At 39.4% G+C, this 21,090-nt stretch overlaps 1 protein-coding gene across 2 annotated transcripts in view; it reads right to left on the reverse strand.

The window, feature by feature from the left end:
• Positions 1–1,381: 1,381 nt before the first annotated feature.
• Positions 1,382–21,090, reverse strand: part of tjp3 (tight junction protein 3) — a 22,330-nt gene continuing 2,621 nt past the window's right edge. The window contains exons 1-31 of one of the 2 annotated variants that reach the window (XM_060880012.1): positions 20,080–20,182; positions 14,393–14,449; positions 13,979–14,103; positions 13,097–13,199; positions 12,666–12,930; positions 12,385–12,488; positions 12,099–12,288; positions 11,901–11,979; positions 11,714–11,814; positions 11,310–11,388; positions 11,073–11,173; positions 10,820–10,904; positions 10,078–10,175; positions 9,873–9,960; positions 8,707–8,783; positions 8,554–8,617; positions 8,290–8,375; positions 8,112–8,184; positions 6,959–7,023; positions 6,625–6,688; positions 6,380–6,536; positions 6,187–6,295; positions 5,428–5,647; positions 4,320–4,519; positions 4,068–4,163; positions 3,899–3,972; positions 3,581–3,791; positions 3,049–3,149; positions 2,024–2,542; positions 1,890–1,927; positions 1,382–1,784 (exon numbers count right to left, since the gene is read on the reverse strand). In XM_060880012.1, coding sequence (XP_060735995.1) covers positions 1,649–1,784; positions 1,890–1,927; positions 2,024–2,542; positions 3,049–3,149; positions 3,581–3,791; positions 3,899–3,972; positions 4,068–4,163; positions 4,320–4,519; positions 5,428–5,647; positions 6,187–6,295; positions 6,380–6,536; positions 6,625–6,688; positions 6,959–7,023; positions 8,112–8,184; positions 8,290–8,375; positions 8,554–8,617; positions 8,707–8,783; positions 9,873–9,960; positions 10,078–10,175; positions 10,820–10,904; positions 11,073–11,173; positions 11,310–11,388; positions 11,714–11,814; positions 11,901–11,979; positions 12,099–12,288; positions 12,385–12,488; positions 12,666–12,930; positions 13,097–13,199; positions 13,979–14,103; positions 14,393–14,449; positions 20,080–20,103 — 3,789 coding nt within the window. In that variant the 5' untranslated portion in view covers positions 20,104–20,182 and the 3' untranslated portion in view covers positions 1,382–1,648. Of the gene's footprint in view, positions 1,785–1,889; positions 1,928–2,023; positions 2,543–3,048; positions 3,150–3,580; positions 3,792–3,898; positions 3,973–4,067; positions 4,164–4,319; positions 4,520–5,427; positions 5,648–6,186; positions 6,296–6,379; positions 6,537–6,624; positions 6,689–6,958; positions 7,024–8,111; positions 8,185–8,289; positions 8,376–8,553; positions 8,618–8,706; positions 8,784–9,872; positions 9,961–10,077; positions 10,176–10,819; positions 10,905–11,072; positions 11,174–11,309; positions 11,389–11,713; positions 11,815–11,900; positions 11,980–12,098; positions 12,289–12,384; positions 12,489–12,665; positions 12,931–13,096; positions 13,200–13,978; positions 14,104–14,392; positions 14,450–20,079; positions 20,183–21,090 lie in introns of those variants that run through there. The other variant, XM_060880020.1, reaches the window with a different exon arrangement.

Raw genomic sequence — 21,090 nt, forward strand, 5'->3', positions numbered from 1 at the left:
CCCATTATTTACAAATAGTAATGTATAAAAAAAAGAACAATAAAATACTAGTAAAAATCCACTAGTTTTTTCTCCTTTTCTAATATTAATCAATTTATAATCTGTTGGCATCTATAATATTGAATTTATTTACATGTATATACATTTTACAGAGTATTTCCCAGATTATGTTCAAGATAAAGGAATAAAACACTAGGATGCTGTTATAATCATCACAATAATCATCCACCATCCTAAAACTGATGTTCTTATAACAGAGTTTTTTTTTTTTTTTTTTTGTGTGTGTATGTATGTATATATATATATATATATATATATATATATATATATATATATATATATATATATATATAATTATTTATTTACAATTTTTATTTTGTTTATTTCATTTCAACATTCATCACCAAGGGACATGTCATGTTTTTTATCTGTTTATAGTCACAAAGTTTTATTCTGTTATCAAGCACGTTATAGCAGCTTTACACACCCACTATTTTTGCCTTTCAAAGATACTTAGACAAAAAACAACAAAAAAAAAAACACCTTGTTAAAAACTGTTATGTTACAGAGAAAGATGAAGTGTCTTGTCAGATAGATCACTGATACAAAGCACTAACGCTGGAGTCAATTCTGATTTATCTTTGTTAAGCAGCGACACTTTTTAAAAACGGTGTATTGCTAGTCTTATGTTATATAGATGAGCCACCAAACCAAAGTCCCTGATGATGAGTTGTTTCTAGAGAAATCATAAGGAATAATTGCAAGCGCACTTATCCAATCCTGTGATTTGTCTCGCAGGAATAATTATTGGCAGAGCTGCTGTTACAGGAAATTAATCGTCACCTTCTGTCAAATCAGATTAGACAATTCATCAATGCTGTAGTTCATCATAAACATTACAAATCTTCCTCATTGAGATTATTTTTCTTGCCAACACAGCAGGTTTATTCAAATAAAACTATAACGGAAGAATCCCAACCTGGCAACCCGCCACATGTGCTGTACTCGTCTGTTATTTGTCTCAGAATGTCTTTAAAGCACAGGTTGGGTTAGAAATTCTTGATTTTGTTTGCTGAAAAGAGGTTAATTGATTTTCAATAAAAGAGGCTTTTCACAGCAGTTCTGGCTACAAGTATTATGGCTCCAGAAAACACAAAAAGCAGTAAGGGAATGAGTGTTGAAGTGCTTTCATGCAAGTGAAGTGCTGTGAGGAATAAAATGCTTTGTGGTTGGTTTATCTTGTCAAAGGCACAGTGTGTGCAGATTTCTTATTCATGTCTGCACTTGATTCATTCAAACTCCATTTGCTATTATTTTGAGAAAAAGAAACCATTACATAAATTAAATATAAAATATATTACTGACCCTGGAAGGCAAAACATTTTGTTAAAAGCATTTATTTTAAAACAGTTCAAAGTTTTAAAAAAAAGAGACAGGGCTGTAATGTAATACAGCGGGAAAAATATACATTGGACATGAACACGTCCAGTGGTACAGGGTTTACAAGAACCCCAGTGTATCTAATATAGTCCAGTGGTAAGAGAGTTCAGAACATGTCCATGAGGAAAGGTGAATGACAGTAAAACCAAAAGATTTTCACATTATTTCTACCGACGTGTCAGTTTGTGAGTCTTCAAGGTTGTGTAAATTAGAGCTCTGTGGCAGGACCCCATTCCGTGTCATCGGATTCTGCTCCATCATCATTATGGTCATCGTCATCCTCTGAACTGTCGCTGCCTCTGATCTGGGTCCTTCGTGTCAACATTGCTTCATGATGTGCCAACCTAGAATTACAAAAAGGGTCAGACAAAATGGAAAAGTCAGACAAAACTTTGAATTTTGAACTAGCAAATGGTGGGCGAATACATCTATTATATCATGATACTTACACAACCAAAGGGGTCTTTGGTGGATTTGCCATGCGTGCCTAAACACAGAGAAAATATATGAACATTTATGCATTTGTGTTCCATTTCTTATTTCACGAAGTTGAACATAAAGTAAAACATTATAGATGTGATACCTGTTCTAGTTTATGCTCGATGGCAGACAGTGTGACAGGTGGTGGACTCGTGCTAGGGAGCGCTGTAGGATCTGGTGCCCTAAATACTGGAGGTCCATCTGAGGAGGGTGTGAGAGGTGGCTCAGGATCGATGTCTGAATCTGTAAAACTGTGCGTTGCTGGTGATGCTTCATTCTCCAGTGATGAGGCTTGGGACTTATAGGTATTGCGGATGTGAGACACCTCTTGAGGGGGTACAGTGTATTCAGGCTCTGCCTCCTCCCCCTCTTCATAGTATATCTCAGGCTCAGGGCTAGGCGCCTGCTGCCTGGCTGGTTCTGAGGAGCGAGCTAGCGCTGAGCCGCGGCGCCACATTGGCTCTTGTTGGGTCGGCTCCTCCAGGTCCTCGTTATCTGTGTAAGCCTCGCCATCAGTGTAGGGCTCACCGTCTGTGTCCTCATAGTCACTGGCACCACTGAGGTAGTCGGAAGAATCATTATGGTTGAGCACATCCAGGTCCTCATTGGCACCTTCCTCCAACTACACACACAATTGTTAAATCATTAGTACGAGTTCCCATGAAGGGAACTTTTACAGTGCACTACCTACGTAATTGTACGTATGTTCCTCAACCTTCTGTGCATGTCTCCACCTCCACTTAGTATGTTAGAAATACCATATAAGAGATCTATCAGCAATATAAAGACTGGTCCAGGAAACGCGAATATTAAACACAGGCCTAAAATTAAATAATGTCTAAAATACACACACTGGATATTGATGATCCAAATTCAAGTTGAAAATCTTTACTTCTTTACATTCTGTAATTTGTTGAGAACAAAACGATGTGACAGTAGTCAATATCATCAACCCACTGTGGGCTGGATTCAAAATATACTGGCTAATTATATTTAGTTTTCAGTTTCTAAATGCAATTTTTTTTTCACAATTATTTCTCAGACGTAAGTAACAACAATTTTTGTATGATTTTATTTTTTATTTTTTTTTTACATTTTTTGCATCCAAAGAAAGTAGAAATGACTTACCATCACTTCTGAGACCCAGACAGGCTTTGACTGTTGTTGCTGAATCTTCTCTTTAAGACTTTCGTACCACACATTTGAAGTGGGCTGCAGATCGATGTGTGCTGAGGAAAAACAGAGAACTTATTTGGTAAAGTACAAAATATTATGCGATATGCATATATTTTAATTCATATGCTTATTTTAATTAAACCAGCAATGATCAATTTTCTAGAACTTCATAGCACAGCATCGTCTAGACCTTCATGAAGCACAGCATCATCACTTTAATCCAAACCTCAACCCAAAAAAATATATTTGAGTGACAGCTTGAACCTAATGCTTTCTGTTGGTGAAAATTTTAGAAACCAAAATCTCTAGGACTCATTATATAGGAACATTATTATTGAACATATTTAAATAATCAGACTAATATTTTATTAAAGTGTGCTAAGGGGGTCTGTGGAATTTTCCTGGTGACAAAAAAAGTGTAAGAATCTCTGACGTAAGCAATTAGATAAGAGATGTGTGAAGGGAAAAGTCTGTGTGTGTTTACCGGCAAAAAGGTTGGAGTATTGTTTCCTCAGCTTTAAGGCCTGAGCGTACAGTTTTCGTGAGCTCTTTTTAGAATTGGGGTCATATCTCTGTCTCATAACTTTTACATCCTTGCGGCTGTGCGGCTCCAGGAACAGAACTATAGGGTGATACTGGATGTAACTGAGTCTCTCCACTGCAGTGGGTGTGATGTCCAATAGAGGGTGCTTGTCCTGCAACAAGACAAACAAACAAACTTGTGTTTTGGTGCTAGAAACAATTAATTCAATGTATACAGATTAGAGAAGGAAAGAGAATAAAGATGTATAACCAAGTTTACCTGCTCTGCTATTCTTTTTACTGTGTCCAACTTAATGACAGACGGTGCATCTCCACTACCCCTCGACACCATTTCTGGAAAAATACACAACAAATCAAACTCAGTCATCAATACTATAAGGTAAAAAAGCTTGATTTAAATTTGATACAAATAAAAACATTGCACATACCTGCCACCTCAAACTCGTTCGGCATTTCTGTAGCCAGTTTCTCATTTGCTATGTCATTCAGGGGACCCATGACGACAATTGGCCGTTTAAAGTTGGCTGGAAGAACAAAACAACTTCATGAGACTGATTAAAGAACCCTTTAACCAAACACGTGAATCCCATGTTTTAAAATGTTTCTCAATTTTTACTGAGCTTTATGCAACTGGAAAATCATGTCAGTTTCATAAAAATGTAGGTGTTTCATCTACTCACCTTCCCTCAGCACAACTTTCTCATATGCTGGAAACTTGCCCTGGATGGTCAGTTGAAGGAGGTCATCCCGTGTTCTTCGGACAGGCTTCTTGGCTCCTCGGAGACCCCGTAGTTTCCAAAACTCTGCCCTGGGAGCTGAGGCCTGGCGTTCTGCCAGTTGGATCCTCTGAGTCTGCTCGACAATGGCTAGATTTTCAGCTCTGACAAACACAAACACAATGTTTATTGGACAAAGAACAATAGCGCATACTATGATCCTGGTTTAACCTGTTATCGAGTCTTCGCCATGTTTCTCAGCTCTGATGTTTGCATTTATCAGTTCTAGAAATTATGCATTTTTCCACTGTAAGGCACAATACTATAAACATGTCATGCAGTAACTTTAATAAAGCTTCCTAAATTAAATTGATTTTACATTGCAGATACATTTTCAAATGAGACTGGTCAAGTGTTGCCTAAGAAAGATATAACACATAGCAGACTGGGCTGTTGTGTGACAACATGTATCTGGGTATGAAAGGCATACCCTGCTTCTGCTACTGCTGCAAGGAGCTTCCTGCATAGAGCTCCAACTTCCTAAAGCAAGCTAAGAAGGGGTACAGAAAGAAAGAGGGGCGGAGAGAGGGAGAGAGAGAAAGAGAGAGAGAGAATCAGAGAGAGAGGAGAGAGAGATGGAGTGATAGAGAAAGAAAGAGGGGCAGAGAGAGAGAAAGGAGGGATGGAGAAAGAGGGGCGGAGAGACGGCGAGAGAGAGAAAGAGAGAGAGAGAGAGAGAGAGAGAGAGAGAGAGAGAGAGAGAGAGACAGAGAGACAATGTCCACAAACCATATATAGTGCATATAAGCATGTAGTGTGTAATTGGAGCATATAGTAGTGCGGCAGCGGAGGGGAGGGACTTGGCAAAAAAAATGAAAAAGGAGCCATTTTGCTAACATTCGCTTACACATTTTTTTAAAAATACTGCTTAAGTGGCCATGCGTACACGAGATAACTCTTACTAAGTGTGCATATATCAGGTACATTCATAAATATCTACATAAAGAAAAGGTCTTGATTTTGGAACAGAACAGAGCATATGAACACAGGAATATGGCTGCTTTTCTCCCACCTGGTCTGGTTGGGTATAGTGCCCTTGTCCAGCTCATAGAGGTTGGTTCCCATGCGAACAGCCTGCCAAGTTCCCAGTTTCCCACGGTGCATCGTATCTGTCACACGGAAAACCTCTCCCCGGGTAAAGCTCAGGCCATGACTCTCCTCTGACTGGTAGTCAAAGTGGGTCCGGATGTAGAAGGAATCACCCAGGTTGGACTTCAGGATCTTCTCATAAACTGAAGATATGAATTGTGCCCCATTAGAGTGTAGAACTCCTAAAACTCTGCCCTAACGACAATTTACACAATTCTTGACTCATATGATACAGCTGATGTTTGCTACTTCATAAAAGCCAACATCTAGATTCCCCCCCATTTAGATTAGATTCCTTTTTTTTCTTGACAAAAAATTCTTGCCCATAGATATCTGATTTCTGATCATTTCTGATCAATAGGGTTCCTCAGTCACAAAGGATTCATGTTTAAGGGGACAAATTATACATTATACATTATCCAATCAAAGGTATTTCTTCAGAAATTAGCGAATGATCTCTTGAGTTTGGATGCAACACACGCATGCCTCGATCACCTGATTTACATAAGAAACATCTGACGCTTCTAATGGAACACAATCTACAATCTACAGGATGAAAGTCACAGTACATGGCTTATGAACATGGTGAAACGCCTGGAATGATCTTTGCACGTCAGTTACATCATCCTGAAGTGAAACAAGACAGTTATTGGCTCCCAAAAGGGGACAGGTGTGTACTCACGGGCCATTTTATTCTGAGTGACCATGTCAATGCGTTCCCCAGTATGAATGTTCATGAGGAACATGGCGGCCTCTTCTCTGGTGTGGTGATTGAAGTCAACTCCATTGACCTGAGGAACAGTAAAACACCAATTGTTAAAACAATACATGGGGAAACAGAAAGCCACGTGGCGTAGTGGAAATAGAAATCCAACCTGCAGTATCTGATCCCCCTCTTTCATGCCCTCTCTCTGAGCAGGGCTGTTAGGCTGGACGCCTCCAACAAAGATGCCCACGTCGTTGCCCCCTATAAGACGGAGACCCAGATTGCCCTCCTTAATAAACCCAACCCTGGTTTGGTCTGAGCTGTAGCTGCAATGGAAAAAGATTTTTGAGCAAATTATAAAATTTAGTGTGTCTACATATTCCATCACTAGTTTGAATAGTAAGCTTTGCTTACCCCAGGTTCATTGTAGAACCTGCATCAGGTGGGAGGGAGTAAAGAGGCTCTTCTACAGGCTTGGCTAAATACATGAGCAACAACACAATGTTACTGCCTAACCAAGCGGAACATAAGACAAAGGGAACATGCTGCACACTTCTTTACTTGAAGTCGACATGTTCAAAAGGAAAACAAATCACTTGGTAGCATGAAAGTCAGTGATCTCCTTAATGTTATTCGTAATAAATGACTTATTTCAGAATGTGTGCATGATCGCCATCCTTCGCTGGATTAACGATAAAACCTCCAATGTCTGATACTGGATTTAATTAGTGGTAACTTTGATACATACCCTTCAACCTGGTGTGGTTGGATCTTGATAAATCAGGTTGGAGAGCACTGTCTGCTTCCGGCAAACTAGAGGAAGAGTATAAAGTATGTCAAGTAAACATAATTAAATGACATTATTCTCCATTAAACAGTCACACAGTAAAGACCTTGAAAGGCTATAGTGGGTAAATGTACAGACTGTTCTCCTGTCTAGGGCAAAAAGAATTACCTTTAATTTAATAATTTAATTTATGATGTTTTGCACCGTAGCAATGAGTCTAATGAAGAGAACATAGGGGCAACTAGGGTGTGCAGAACAAACCTCCAGGCTTTGCTGGGCAATTAAAAATAAATACAGAAAATACATAAAAGGAAAAAATGACTTCATATTAATAGCCACAAAAAAAAACAAACATTTTATAGCTATGTCTAAAAGCCCCCAGGTGGTCCAGCGGCAACTATCTAAAATAAATAACATACATATACACACACACACATATATATATTCATTCATTCATTTTCTACCGCTTATCCGAACTACCTCGGGTCACGGGGAGCCTGTGCCTATCTTAGGCGTCATCGGGCATCAAGGCAGGATACACACTGGACAGAGTGCCAACCCATCGCAGGGCACACACACACTCTCATTCACTCACGCAATCACACACTAGGGACAATTTTTCCAGAGATGCCAATCAACCTACCATGCATGTCTTTGGACCAGGGGAGGAAACCGGAGTACCCGGAGGAAACCCCCGAGGCACGGGGAGAACATGCAAACTCCACACACACAAGGTGGAGGCGGGAATCGAACCCCCAACCCTGGAGGTGTGAGGCGAACGTGCTAACCACTAAGTCACCGTGCCCCCTATATATATATATATATATATATATATATATATATATATATATATATATATATATATATATATATATATAAAAATAATATATCACACACACACACGTTTAATGTTTAAGCACAGGCTTTCAAATTTAGTTTAAATTCCCAACACGGACCCCCAACACAGACTACATTCCCAACACAAGCTAAATTCCCAACACAGATTATTGCTTACAAAAAAACAGCTGGAGTCTTAAATACACTGACTCTTTAACCAAGCATCAAATACTACCAATTATAAAAGACATTTTTTGAGAATGTGTTTGAAAAGTACCTATGATAGCTGTCACGATCGCTGCTGCCTGATCTCCTAAATGGAGAAAGGGCTCTATCAGACTCAGCGTGATCTGAGGAATAAAGCAGTAAACAATGCAAAGCATTAAAGCATGTTCAAGACATGGAGGTGTAAATGTCTGTACAGGTGAGTGGTGCATTAAGACTATTGCACAGACCAGATGGACTTCTCGGAGGTGAGGAGGATCTGTAATGAAACTCTGGTTTGCTTCTAACCGGTGCCACTTGAGTTTGAGCAACAACACTGAAACACAAATATTTATGCAACTTATGCAAAACCGGAAATCCTTTTTTTTACGGTTTTAATCTTTACTTGTCCTGACCTTGTGTGGAAGAAGCTGAACATGGTCTAACTATATTATATATATATATATAAAATCTACTGTTACAAGCAGGTTTTAATGCACAAGAGGACTGCTTACTTGGTGTCAGGGACCGATCTGGGAACCGCTGGGTAACTTGCATCTGACTCAGACTCTGATGGACCTGCATAAACATACAATTCATTATGTATTCTGAAACGAGTTTTTTCCAATCAGCTTAAGCTAAAATGCATGTAAATACACAACGCTCACCTCTCTGGATGGGTGTCGAGGGTTTTGACCATTTTGGGGCCGCAACCATGGGTGTTAGAGCTATCTCGGGCGTGGCCCTGCCGAAGCAAAAGGAAGAGGTGAAAGAGTGAAAAGGTGGAATTTGCTTGTGTTCAATGACATAAAGGGAAATGTGGGGGATTAAAATAACAATGTTAAAGAGGTATTAATAGCCAGTGGTTCTGGGGAGGTGTGCGTGTGTGCATCGAGTGTGTGTGTTTCATTTGTAATTGGTGTATTACAGCCTGGCTTCTGGAAAAGTCATCACAGCAGTGGTATAGAAACTGGAATCTTCAAGCCAGTTTAGGATATATGGGCGTTTTCCTAAACTTTATTTTATATTCTCGTATGAAAAGAAAAAGCATATTTATTCTTTGACTATTATTTGAGTATAGGTTTTAATTTAATAAAAAATGATAGAGTTGCTCTTATAATAGCATTGCAAGATATTCAACTCAAAACCGGACATCCGTTTATATTCTGATGGATTTTAAATTATTTACGATTTTAAGCCACGGCTGATGAGAAATGGGACCAAACTATTTTAAAAAAAAAAAAAAAAATTTATTCTATTGTACATGTGATTTTTCTCTGATCAAACACGAATATTCGTAGTCTAATTTAATGTGACTTGAGTGAATCATATCGCAGCTCTATTAAATGTCATAATGTTTGCTATAATCGTTGATATGTTTTAAAGATATAAAATGCGAAAAAAAAAATTTCAAAGAATTCTGGTGATCATCTAGCAGCAAAATCAATGCAAATACAGTCACATATTCAATGTGATACGATTTTTTATTTAAGATCACAAATTTATTACACTGCAGCATAATGCTACAAAAAAATATGCAAACAAGTATGAGCGTAACAATTGAAAGGAGCAAAAACAAAACAAAACAAAAAAACAAAACACCATGTAAACAATATAAACAAAAAAAAACAACAAAAAAATAAATGCATGTTTAAAATGGCCTAAATACTACAAAAATATGAATAGAAAATAAATTGATTCATTGAATTTTTAACTAAAAATAAAATTAATTCAATCTTGAATGCCCAGAAGATAAGTGGTCCTGTTTGGGAGGTTCTTGCTGGAGTTCAGCATGTTGAATGTGGAGTTGCAGCAAGACCTCCCTCATCAATACCTGTATCTGTTGCGTGAGTCCTGGCTGGACAGCGTTCCTGGTCTGATCGCCGCTCCTGAACTTCCATCTGACTCTGACTCGGACTCATCTGTGGAAAAACAGGGCTAGTCAAAATTATTTATGATTATTAATTATTTATAATTAATAGCAGAGGTAGTAAAAAGGGAAGATGGGATGAATGGGATGAGCAGGGAAAGTGTCTGACCTCGCGGTGGGGGTCTGTAAGGGGAGGAATTGAGCAGGTCCAGGGAACGGCTGCGGGAAGACGACTTCAAGCCAGCTTGGGGAAGTTCAGGGAGCACCCTGGGAGAGGGAAGGAAGGACACGGTCATGATCCGAGTGATGTAGGGTAAGACAAAATGCATCAGATCACCAACAGAACATAAAAGCTGGTCCATTTTGGAATACGCATTATCTATTATTAAAAACAGAATCATTATCATTACAACTCTGCAGTTTCTTACATAGTGACCCTTCATCATATCTTTTAGCAAACTGATATATTCATCCAGTTTTTTTCCATATAAATCCACCACCAGCCATGTCTTCAGTGGATGATAATGAATTCGCCTGCACTAAATAAATTTACATTCTTAAGGGAGATAAAAGAAAAGAAGAATTAAAATAAAAACAACAAAAAGGAGAGAAAAAAGAAATATGATGCACAGTTGCATATAGTTATAACCTGCTAGTTCATTAGTTTTCTTCTTACCTTTTCTTCACCTCTTATCAGGGTGAAACTAATTACTGAATAATCTGGCTAAATAACTAACACTAACCAACAAGCGTCACATATGCTAGAATGTTATATAAGATGTGGTGTGTATATGGTATATAACCTGCCAGGTGATGCAGTGGTGAGGAGTTGACGCAATGCTATCATTAGAGCATGACACAACTGAGAGAGCGATCGAGGAAAAGCAGGTGTAGTTTGTAATAACTCTTACTTGTATCTGGTCTGACCTTCAGTCCTGGGACTCTCGCGTCTTGGGGTTGGAGAGACACTGCGGTCTGAATCAGACTCTGAAACAGCTGAAAAGCACAACGTTTTCCTAACATTAACATGATGGCTACTGACAATTTTAGCTTTCGTGACCTCAAATAATAAAGCAAATGAGATGTACTGTAATATGAGAGGAAGTTTAAACCAGAACATGGCTGACTGTAGTGTTTAAATTGTAAACAGTGTTTGTGACAAACCTTTATGCGGACGGGGTAATGAGTAGGAGCTGCGAGGAGCATTCCAGTTAGTCACAGGAGAAGCTCGAGGATTAGGCAGTGCTGATACTCCTGAGAGCACTCTGTAATGACAAGCACTCACTTATTCTCATATTAAAGCCAGCATGCAGTTCGTTATATACATGAAATTGATATAATGTGAGTCTGGGTAGCAGGTTGAAGATGTTTGAGGCGTGATGTGAAACAGCACAACTTTACCTGTATCGGTCTTTGTCGGTGCTGTTGTATTTAGAAGGAGGAGGAGATTTGCTGTGGTCTGATTCTGACTCAGATGAGACTGCACATGAACCAGATAATCAAGCAATTATTAGCTATCACTATTATTAATATAAACAATTCCCTATATTCAGAGCAATCGTTCTCTAATGACTTTTTTAAAGCCTCTTCTTTAGGATGATATAGAAAATGTATTTACTGTATATAACTTAAAAAAAAAGACCAGTAAAGAAAAATGGACTCCAAAAAATTAAAAATCTTACCTTTAGATACTTAAATCAGATTTTACACAAATTGGCTGCCAGATCAAGAACTTGACTTAACATGAGTGAAAAATCGGACTGATCGGTGTGTGTGGGTTTGAAGGACAGCTAAGCGAGACTGACCTCTGCGTCGTGGCATTGGCTGGGAAGTCGGCTGTGTCCTGTTGGAGCGCAGACGGGGTGAATCACGAGCTTTTGAGGAAGGAGGAACTTCAATCCGGTTTCTGAATTTAAAATAAAGGCAGTTCTGTATGCACCGTTTCCACCTTTAGCATCACAGGTCTGACTGTCGTGCACGTGTGTTGTTTACCTGCGTGTGCGACGTTCTCGGGTCGCTGCACGAGATGTTCGATTCCGAGCAGGGCTGTCCGTATCCAGATCAGAAATCTCTGATGGGAAATATTATTTATGGATGTTTTCTGGCATTTATAATGTAAAAGCACATTCACAATGAACACTACGGTGAGTTTTGGACTTTATTTATTTTCCTCAAATTTTTGTGACTCACCCTCCAGCTCTGAGCTGCTGCCTCCACTCCTCTCCTCAGTACTGTTCTGAGGGCTGTCCTCCACCTCAGGGATACTGACCAGAAACTTCCTGTTGTCCCTCAGCACTACCATGCTGAGTTTTCCTCTGGACTTCTCCACCAGGTGCTTGGTCTCCAGCAGGGACAAGTTCTCTGTAGTCATCCCATTAATCTAACAAAGATTACATTAATGATTTAGATATATTATTAACATTTATCAATAGGAACAAATCAAGAACATCATACCTTGCGAATAAAAGCATCTCACCTTGAGAACAAGATCTCCCTCCTGCAGTGTGCCTTCTTTAGCAGCCAAACCAGTGGGACTCATGTGCTTGATGAAAATCTGACTCCCTAACTTCATCCCATACTCTAAAAGACAGTGAAATTTTGCACAGGACACATAAAGCACATATAAAAGGATATTTTCCTTGCTCAATAACACTACAGTATGCAATGATCCAGGACAAGGTTGGGAATATGTGCTTTAAGGGATTAATAAAATTCATCCCTCCATTCTGAAAACGGCCCTTTGGCTCGTCTCCTCACCATCTGTAGGTTTCAGCTTCACTAGCGTGGCTCTGATGGGTTTATCTGGAGCATCCTGACTGGGCAATCTCTTGAAGCCGGACATAATTGGCAGGTCGTGGCCGTTGCGTTCGGGTGTTGTACTCCGAGGACGCCGCCCGTACCCTGAGTCTGACCCATGCTGCGGTTTCCGCTCATATCGGTCATCCAGCAGGTTTGATTGTGAGGAGGCTCGCGTAGGCCTGCTAGTGGCTGGGAGCTGAATTGTGCGAGGCCTCTTCACTGTCTGTAAAAGACAACACCGGGCATATTAATTATTCCATCGATATAAATAGTCTGCTCTCTCAATTACCTTTCATGTAAAACACCAAAGTGTACTACAGAAGTAAACCAGACACCAAAGCATGGTGAGTGACAGAAGAATCACTGGTGTTGTGGGTGATTGCACTCACAATGTTGGCTGTTTTACCACAGCTCTTGAGTTGCTGAATGGTGTACTGTGAGGTGGTGTTCTCCATTGACACCCCATTCACCATGACTATCTGATCCCGTGTCCTGCATTGGAGAGAGCATATATATTTATCCATATTTATTTCATTTAGGATTTAATCAAGTTTAATTCTGGAGTCAAAAACACAAACAATGATTAGGGACCCACAATGATTAGGGGCTGTTCTATGTTTATGTTCTGTAAAGCTGCTTTGAGACAATGTCAATTGTAAAAAGCGCTATACAAATAAACTTGAATTGAATTAAAAAAAAAGGATCACTACGAACAGAGTTTTAATGTTCAAGTATTTCATATTTTAAAATCACCTGCATTTGTAAGCTGAAAGAACAAAAAGATTTAATATTACACGATTTTTAAAACTGCGTTTGTCTTGACAAATTAGTTAAAACCAGTTCTGAATAAAATGGAACACTGGGTAAATGGAGATTTCTGAGAAAAGTCAGAGCGTCACCAGAGGTTTCAAATGTCCACAGTAGGACTTTACAGTTAATTCTAAAGTTAATAGAAAGCCAATGTAAACAAAAAACGATGGCGCAACACCCTCTGGCACTACTTCCTGGTTAGGAACCGTCACACTGAGTTAAGCAGACGGTCTCTTTTTTAAAGACACGGCAGCTAGTAACAGGACGACACACTAAATTTGCTCTAAATGTTTTAGCATCGAGCATTATAAAATATCTTGGTTCGTTTTACAATACTGGAAAATTCTGCTGTGTTAAGCAGCATGATGAGGTGTTTAGGCTTGTAGGTTTTTCATACACAAACATGACAGGTTGGACCAGATTAGGTGCAGAAGGAAGTGATGTGTACTTGAAGAACTCACTGTAGTCTGCCCATAGCTGGGCCGCCATGCACCACATCAGATATGATCACTGCAGAGTCTCCATTGCTTGGGTTGGACTTGTCCCTCCCGCCCGAAATAGCAAAACCGAAACCGAATTTGGGATCCTAGTAGAAAAACCACAGAAGGGCGTGGAGAAAGAGTGAGTTCACATAAGCGAATGGGTTAAAAATCTGACAGACAATCTAAATGGGTCACATGATTTGAGATGTTCAAAAATGCAGGGTGTGTCCAGGTGAGATGAAAAGTACTGCTCTGGTGAGCCACAGGTGAGTAAACATGCTCTGGCGTTTACATTACCTCGGCAGAGCGTACCGAGTTTCAGCCTCCTTTTTAAGTCCTTAGGAATTCTAAAGCAAAATGAGAGAGTGTTAAACAGCCTGAAGGAAAACTTACTTTGTTTAGCGTCACTGTGTGCTGCTCCCAAATCGTCATTTCCTCCATGTCTGCCTTCTAAAAAAAAATAAAAAAAAGAAGGAATTATGAAAGCCTTCCTGTAGTGTAACAGGTGCAAAAGTATCAAAAGGCGGCAGACGAGATTCAAAATGGCTCCATGAGCAAGACAGGAACTTTGCCGAGAGTGCGATGATCGAAAGCTTTGGTGTTTTTCCTCCCGCTCCCTGAATTAGAGGAAGAGTGACTCAGCCCAAGCACGCTCTCACCTACTCGCCACATTCCTGGAGGGCAGGTAGAGGGGGCAGGGCCTGCAACATGACACCTCCCTGACCAACAAACACATAATACACAGCACCGGTCTCTGGGCACATTCTCTTCATGGCCTGCATACCAGCTCGCTTCGATACCGAACGCTTTAAAGATTAAAACTAAGACAAGACAATGACACCCAAGTCAGTGAAATCACTCTCACCTGTACTGCAACACAAAGAAAGATGAAACCAATACTTAACCAGAAAGAACTACTTCACTCAAACAGCCGGAGTTTGTTTGTCTCCTCTCTACAATAGTGCACTGTACTGAAACTACCATCAAACTCCATTCCAGCCAAAAACAGGAATTCTCACTGAATCGCTTATATAAATATTAAATCTATACATGAAATATTTCAGATACTAAATCTCATTTGATTCATTAAAACTGGAAATGAACCAATTTTGTTGTAAATCATTTGCAGGAGCATTTAGATTTAAAACGTAGTATTATCCAGACGACAAACACAAGATACGATTATACACAAACAACTAGAAATAAGATTGTCTTAATGTGTAAAAAATAAATAAATAAATAAATAAATAAATAAAACCAAAAGAATTAATATTAATAATAATAATAATAATAATAATAATAATAATAGCAGTAGTAGCAGCAATAATACATTTACATAATTTAACAATCCAAGTAATCCAATCTGAAGTTCAGTACTGAAGTTCAGTACGGTCACATATCTTAAAGCATCTACACATTAGTACTTTAAAACCAAAGTCTTTACAGAAACACAAGTTGGAGTTACTTTTCCAAGACAGAAATTTCAGCCTGACACCACAGTCTTTAACTCAGACACTGAGCTGCTTCTTGTGTGGATATGTTTACATTTAGTTGGCACAAGAGCTACAATTCGCTGAGCTGTCTGCGGATTTAACAGTGCTGTAAACCAACTCAAACTAAAACACAATATGACTGCATCATACACAACACTCTTCACACTCATCACAAGCATCCGTGATGAAAGAAATTCTCTCGTTTGACTGCAATACAGACGTCACTGATTTCAAGAGCGTCATCATTCAGGTGAAGCGCACATACAGGTCATCTCTATTAAAAAGTGATACATACTCATAATGTATTAATTATACAAACTACGAGCTGAAAACATACAGCAAGAAGCCACAGCATGCACAAACTCAGTGACACTGTTAAAGACTGGAAAAAGACCAGCTCATGTTTTCCCAGTCATCACCTGTCCAGTCTGTGCACACTGTATCCTCACATTCCTGTTCTTTACTGAGAGAGGTTGAACCTGACCTGGTGCTTTTCTGCTCGACGTGGTTGTAAAGAGTGATTATTTGAATAAACCATAGTGTTGGTCATTGGAACCAGACTGGCCTTTCTCTGACCATCTGCATAACTCTGTTCACTGAAAATTTATCGAATCTTGCACTTGTTCTGTTTAAACTCTAGATCAGTAGTTAAAATCCTATAACTTCCTATCGAGCACCAACAACAATGTCGGGATGAAAGTCACAGAGATCCCACTTTTCTCATTCTGACGAGTGATGTGAACTTTAACTCAAGCTGCTGCCACATGATTTGCTGATTGAATAACTGCATAGATGAGATAGGTGAACACTACATGCATAGAAATACACTCCTGAACAAAATCTTAAGGGGGAAGATTTCCAAGTATTTGCATTTTGTGATGCTGGATCATAACCAGGTTGTAAGAACTGCTTCAAAATGTCAAAAGAAGAAAAAGGAGAAAGAGACAAAAAAAAAAAAAAAAAAAAACAGAGATTGGCAATTTATTTAAGACTGCATTTAAACTCAAACAGGCTGTTCATCAGCTGATCAAAAGACCAAAGCCCAAAAAAAACCACAACAGAACTAAAAGTGTCAAAACAGGACTCAGTAGTGAGTGGCCCCATGGTTCTTGTTGAGCACTTTAGGAGAAACACTCCTTTCTGTATGCTTGATGCAACTGTTTCCAGGAGGCTGGTGGGAACATTGCTCCATGTGGTGAAGATGGCTTCACGAACAGCATCTGCTTTCTGGAACTGATCTCCGTTTTTGTAAACTTCCCTTGCCAGCCATCCCCAAACATTCTCATTGGGATTTAGATCAGGGGAACATGCAAGATGGTCCATAAGTGCAACGTTATTGTCCTGGAAGAAGTCCTTCGTCAGACGGGCGTTGTGAATTGCCGTGTTGTCCTGTTGAAGTCATTACCACACAGACGAGGGCCCTCAGTCAAGAGGGATGCCTGCTGCAACATGTCCACATAGCCAGCCGCTGTTTGATGCCCCTGCACAACCTGAAGGTCCATTTTCCCATTGAAGGAAAAAGCACTGTGCCGGGTAGAAAACATCTCCAGTGGGATCTCCTTGTCATGCCAGTATCGTCGGAAGCCATCAGGACCGCCCAGGTCACGATTTTTCTCGTCCAAGGATAAAAATTTCTTCCATGTTTCAGTGTCCCATGTTTATTGCTCCCTTTTAAATACCAAACGAGCAGGTTTGTGGTGTGGGAGGAGACGTGGCTTTCAAAAACTTTTTTGTTCTTTAAGCCTTTCTCTCGCAGATGCCGTCTTATGGTTATTGAGCTGCAGTCAGCATCAGTAATGGCCTTGATTGGGGTCGAGGATCGGCCTGTGTCTTCATGGACAGCCCGTCGAATCCGCCAGCCCAGTACAGGAGAAATTTTTTTGGGTTCTACCACTTGATTATTTCGTCCAACCTCGGCAGCAATAGCACGTTGCGAGAGCTCTTGCTTGTGCACCTCAACAATCCTGCCATGTTCAATAACAGAACGCCTTTTTGCTTTTGCCATCAGGAGAACATGACAGTGTGACTGTCTGAAGGACAAATGACAAAGCCATATTTTTTGCACAGATTTTAACTTTTAAAGACTACGGCCTATAAAAAGGATGGTCATCAGCTGATCAAGAATTTTAGTTTAAATGCAGTTTTCAATAAATTGCCTAATCTCTATTTATTGTCTCTTGCTCTTGTTTCTTCTTTTGCCATTTTGGAGAAGTACTGAACCAGTACAACCTGGTTATGATCCACCAGTGCGAAGTGAGTATACTGGTAATATTTGCCCTGGTCTTAAGATTTTCAGGTTTGTGTATATATAAATAGGAGCAGTGGTGGCTCAAGTGGTTCAGGCTGTGGGTTGTTCATTGGAACCCTCACTGCTCTAGGGATGCTGTATCATGGCTGACTCTGCGCTCAGTCCCCAACCTCCAAAAGTCGGGATATGCAAAGAAAAGATTTCACAGTGCTGCAATGTATATGTGACAAAATAAAGATTTCGAACATGAGATTGTAGATTCTGGGTTCTGAAGCCGTCAGTTTATTCTGCATCAGAACAACTGTTTCAACTGAAATTATTTTCCCCTTTGAGATTTCAGGCCACGTTAAAAACATTTTATAAAATGATATAAATCAAATAAAAATAAATAAACGCTAGTTTTAACTATTTTTTTTTTCAAACCCAGAAAGCTGCCAATGTATCTGTGCACACTGTATCTGTGCACTGTAAGCAAAGTTCCAGACTTTTAGAAATGAAGAAAGCAAAATTGTGTTCGTTAACTGCTGGGTTAACAGCGAGGTGTTTTATTTTGATTGATTTTGATGTTGATGCAATGAGCTCATAAATCCTCTCTGACCACAGAAAAGCCCCGTGGCAAACCCCACCCAGAGTTTCTATCACACCCTCGCTGCTACTCTGGCAGTCATAAGGAGATAAGTTGACAAAAGTATGAAATATAAAGTGTGCTTAAATGTCACAGGAACTCCAACTACGCATGGAGCTGCGCAAGTTCTGTTAACGTCGTAAAGACTCGGCTCACGTTAATGCTTTCCTGGATGAAGTGCTGGTAGTGAGAACACCACCAACTCCTACAGGACTGGAGGACAATACGCCAGATTCGTCACATCACAACATGTAATATTAATACAACACATGGTATGAATCAAGGCTTTTAGGTTTGGGATCAGAGGCAGTGAACATTTTATAAAGGGTTCTTCGCTTTGTCCCTTAAGGATTTATGCATCACCTTAAAAAAAATCAACTGAAGCTAAAAAGCCTTGAGAAATCCTTTTTTAAACTACTAAATATAAATACATTTTTAAAAAGAAAAACCATACAAATAAGCTTTCTGTTATTCACTAGTTCATTTACTTTATTAGTTAGCTAATTAGTCAGCCACTTTATGCTATAAAAGTACTGATTATATACAGAATAGTACCAAACCATAAAATAAAGTCTATTCAATGGATTTTAGTTACTAAAGAATGCCTTTTAATTCTTTTATGCAGAATTATATCTGATGTTGTGGAATGCACATGAAACAAGTTAGGTCCTGTAGGTCCGGTCGTCCTTTCATCGGTCTGTTCTCTCTCTTTTTTTTTTAACGTTTATAGGACAAAAAACTTTAGCTGTTCATGATACATGATAAGTGCTGACACTGAAGGCTTTTTCCGAAAAATGCTAAGAAAATTTCACCATACTGACAATTACGTGTGAGAGATAAGACATGAATGAAAAACAAACAAACAAACAAACAAACAAAAAAAAAATCATACACATCCCACACCGTTACAAGGTAGCAATAACCATTAAAAAGGCAACTTCATAGTGCTGCTAAAAGAAAATAATAATAATAATAATGATAATGATGATAATAATAATAAATTGTCAAATCATTGTGGTATAAGCAAAATAGAAAACTCAGACTATACCATTATAAGAAAACAACAGTATGGTCAACAGTGTGTTATTATTCCTCACATATCACCCAGTCCTACTTTTTACGTTAAGGAAGAAAGTCTTCTGAACAGCTGGACTATGTCCAAAACACTATGTCCAAAACACTATGTCCAAAACACTGCTCGATGACCTTGTGGGAGACCAAGAAAATGGCACCAGAAACACATTCACCCTTAACACAGATGACGGACATTTTTACGTCTGATGTGTGTTGATCAGAGCCCTAGGTCAGAGTTACAGAAGGACACAGATGTGTGTGCTCCATGTTTGGGAGAAAACCCACAAACAAACTGCTCCTGGAACTGTTTAACTCTACTACAACCTGTCTACTGTCTACATCTGACCAGATTTCTGTTTCATACACAAGTGAACAGCTTTGTGTTGTTCATAGGTAGAATAACAATAAATCTCTCGATGCTCACCCAAAAAATAAGCTAACAGAGTAACCAGAGGTCACACTGATGAACCATATGGCAACAACGCTACAGGCAACAGGTGCAGCTTACCGTCAAGTCTCTGCATGACAAAGTCAAACCTAACTGTCAACATTGTAAAAATAATGACCTACTGAGCTCTTTAAAACAGAAGGTAATCTCATGTGACATCTACGTCGAAACAAAGCCTGTCTGTAGACTCACCGGGTCTTTAAACCTCACCTCCATCTTCTTCAGGTCACATGAAATAACCACCTTGTAATCTCATGAATCATAAAAAAAATTAAAATAAATAATAATAATAAAAAAATCACAGATTTCTTCCCATTTTATACAAATATATCCAGCGCCTTTTGGTCCACAGTGAAGCAGAGCGATCACAGGGGCTTTGTCTATGAAAAACACCTGAAGCAGAACCCACCTGACTCAGCCGAGCGCTCCGCCCACAGGCTTTCCCCATTCCCTAGATGCTTTCAAGAGTGGGATTTGCCAGGAAATTAAGGTGGAACATGAATCCCCCTGGAAATTAAGGGCTCGAACTAAGTGCAAACTGCATTAAGGAGCTAAATCATGACATATAATCGTGGCAATGAAGCACCTGGCAACTAGGCTACATGAATAATAAGCGAAAAATAAATGATAATAAATGAATGAATTAACCACACGGTCATGAAGCACCAAAACGACTTCTGCTGGCCTAAATAGAAACGATCACTGCTAGGGACGACTGACAGAGAGACAGACTGCTGTATGTACACGCAATGTCGGCTGCACGAGGAATCATTACCATGGTTAGTTAATAATTGATGCAGCTTTTAGTGTTGAGGACATTTACTGCCAGTTCAGAGGAGGCTTTGGTATGTGCTACATAGTTCCAGATTCAGGAAGCAGAGGCCTTGTGTTTCTCGCCATTAATCAAGCATGTTATCTGATCTTGGATAATGTGGTGTGTAGAAGGGAAATTCGCTTTTGCTGCTTGTTCCCAGAAACAATTCAACAAACCTTCACAGATTTGTTCGACTGACACAGATCAGCAGAAACGGAACGACTTTACGACCGGCACTGAGCAGAAATGATTCCGGTGTTGGATCATGTATTGATCTGGTGCTGGTGAATAAAAGTACAGAGGATTTATTGGTCTTGTTAAAAACCTCAAGATTACTGCTGCATTGAGAAACTGTCCACTGACAAAACTATTCAGTTGAGCTGTGTGTG

The sequence above is a fragment of the Tachysurus vachellii genome, chromosome 1 (assembly GCF_030014155.1).
Source record: "Tachysurus vachellii isolate PV-2020 chromosome 1, HZAU_Pvac_v1, whole genome shotgun sequence".
Lineage (NCBI taxonomy): Eukaryota > Metazoa > Chordata > Actinopteri > Siluriformes > Bagridae > Tachysurus > Tachysurus vachellii.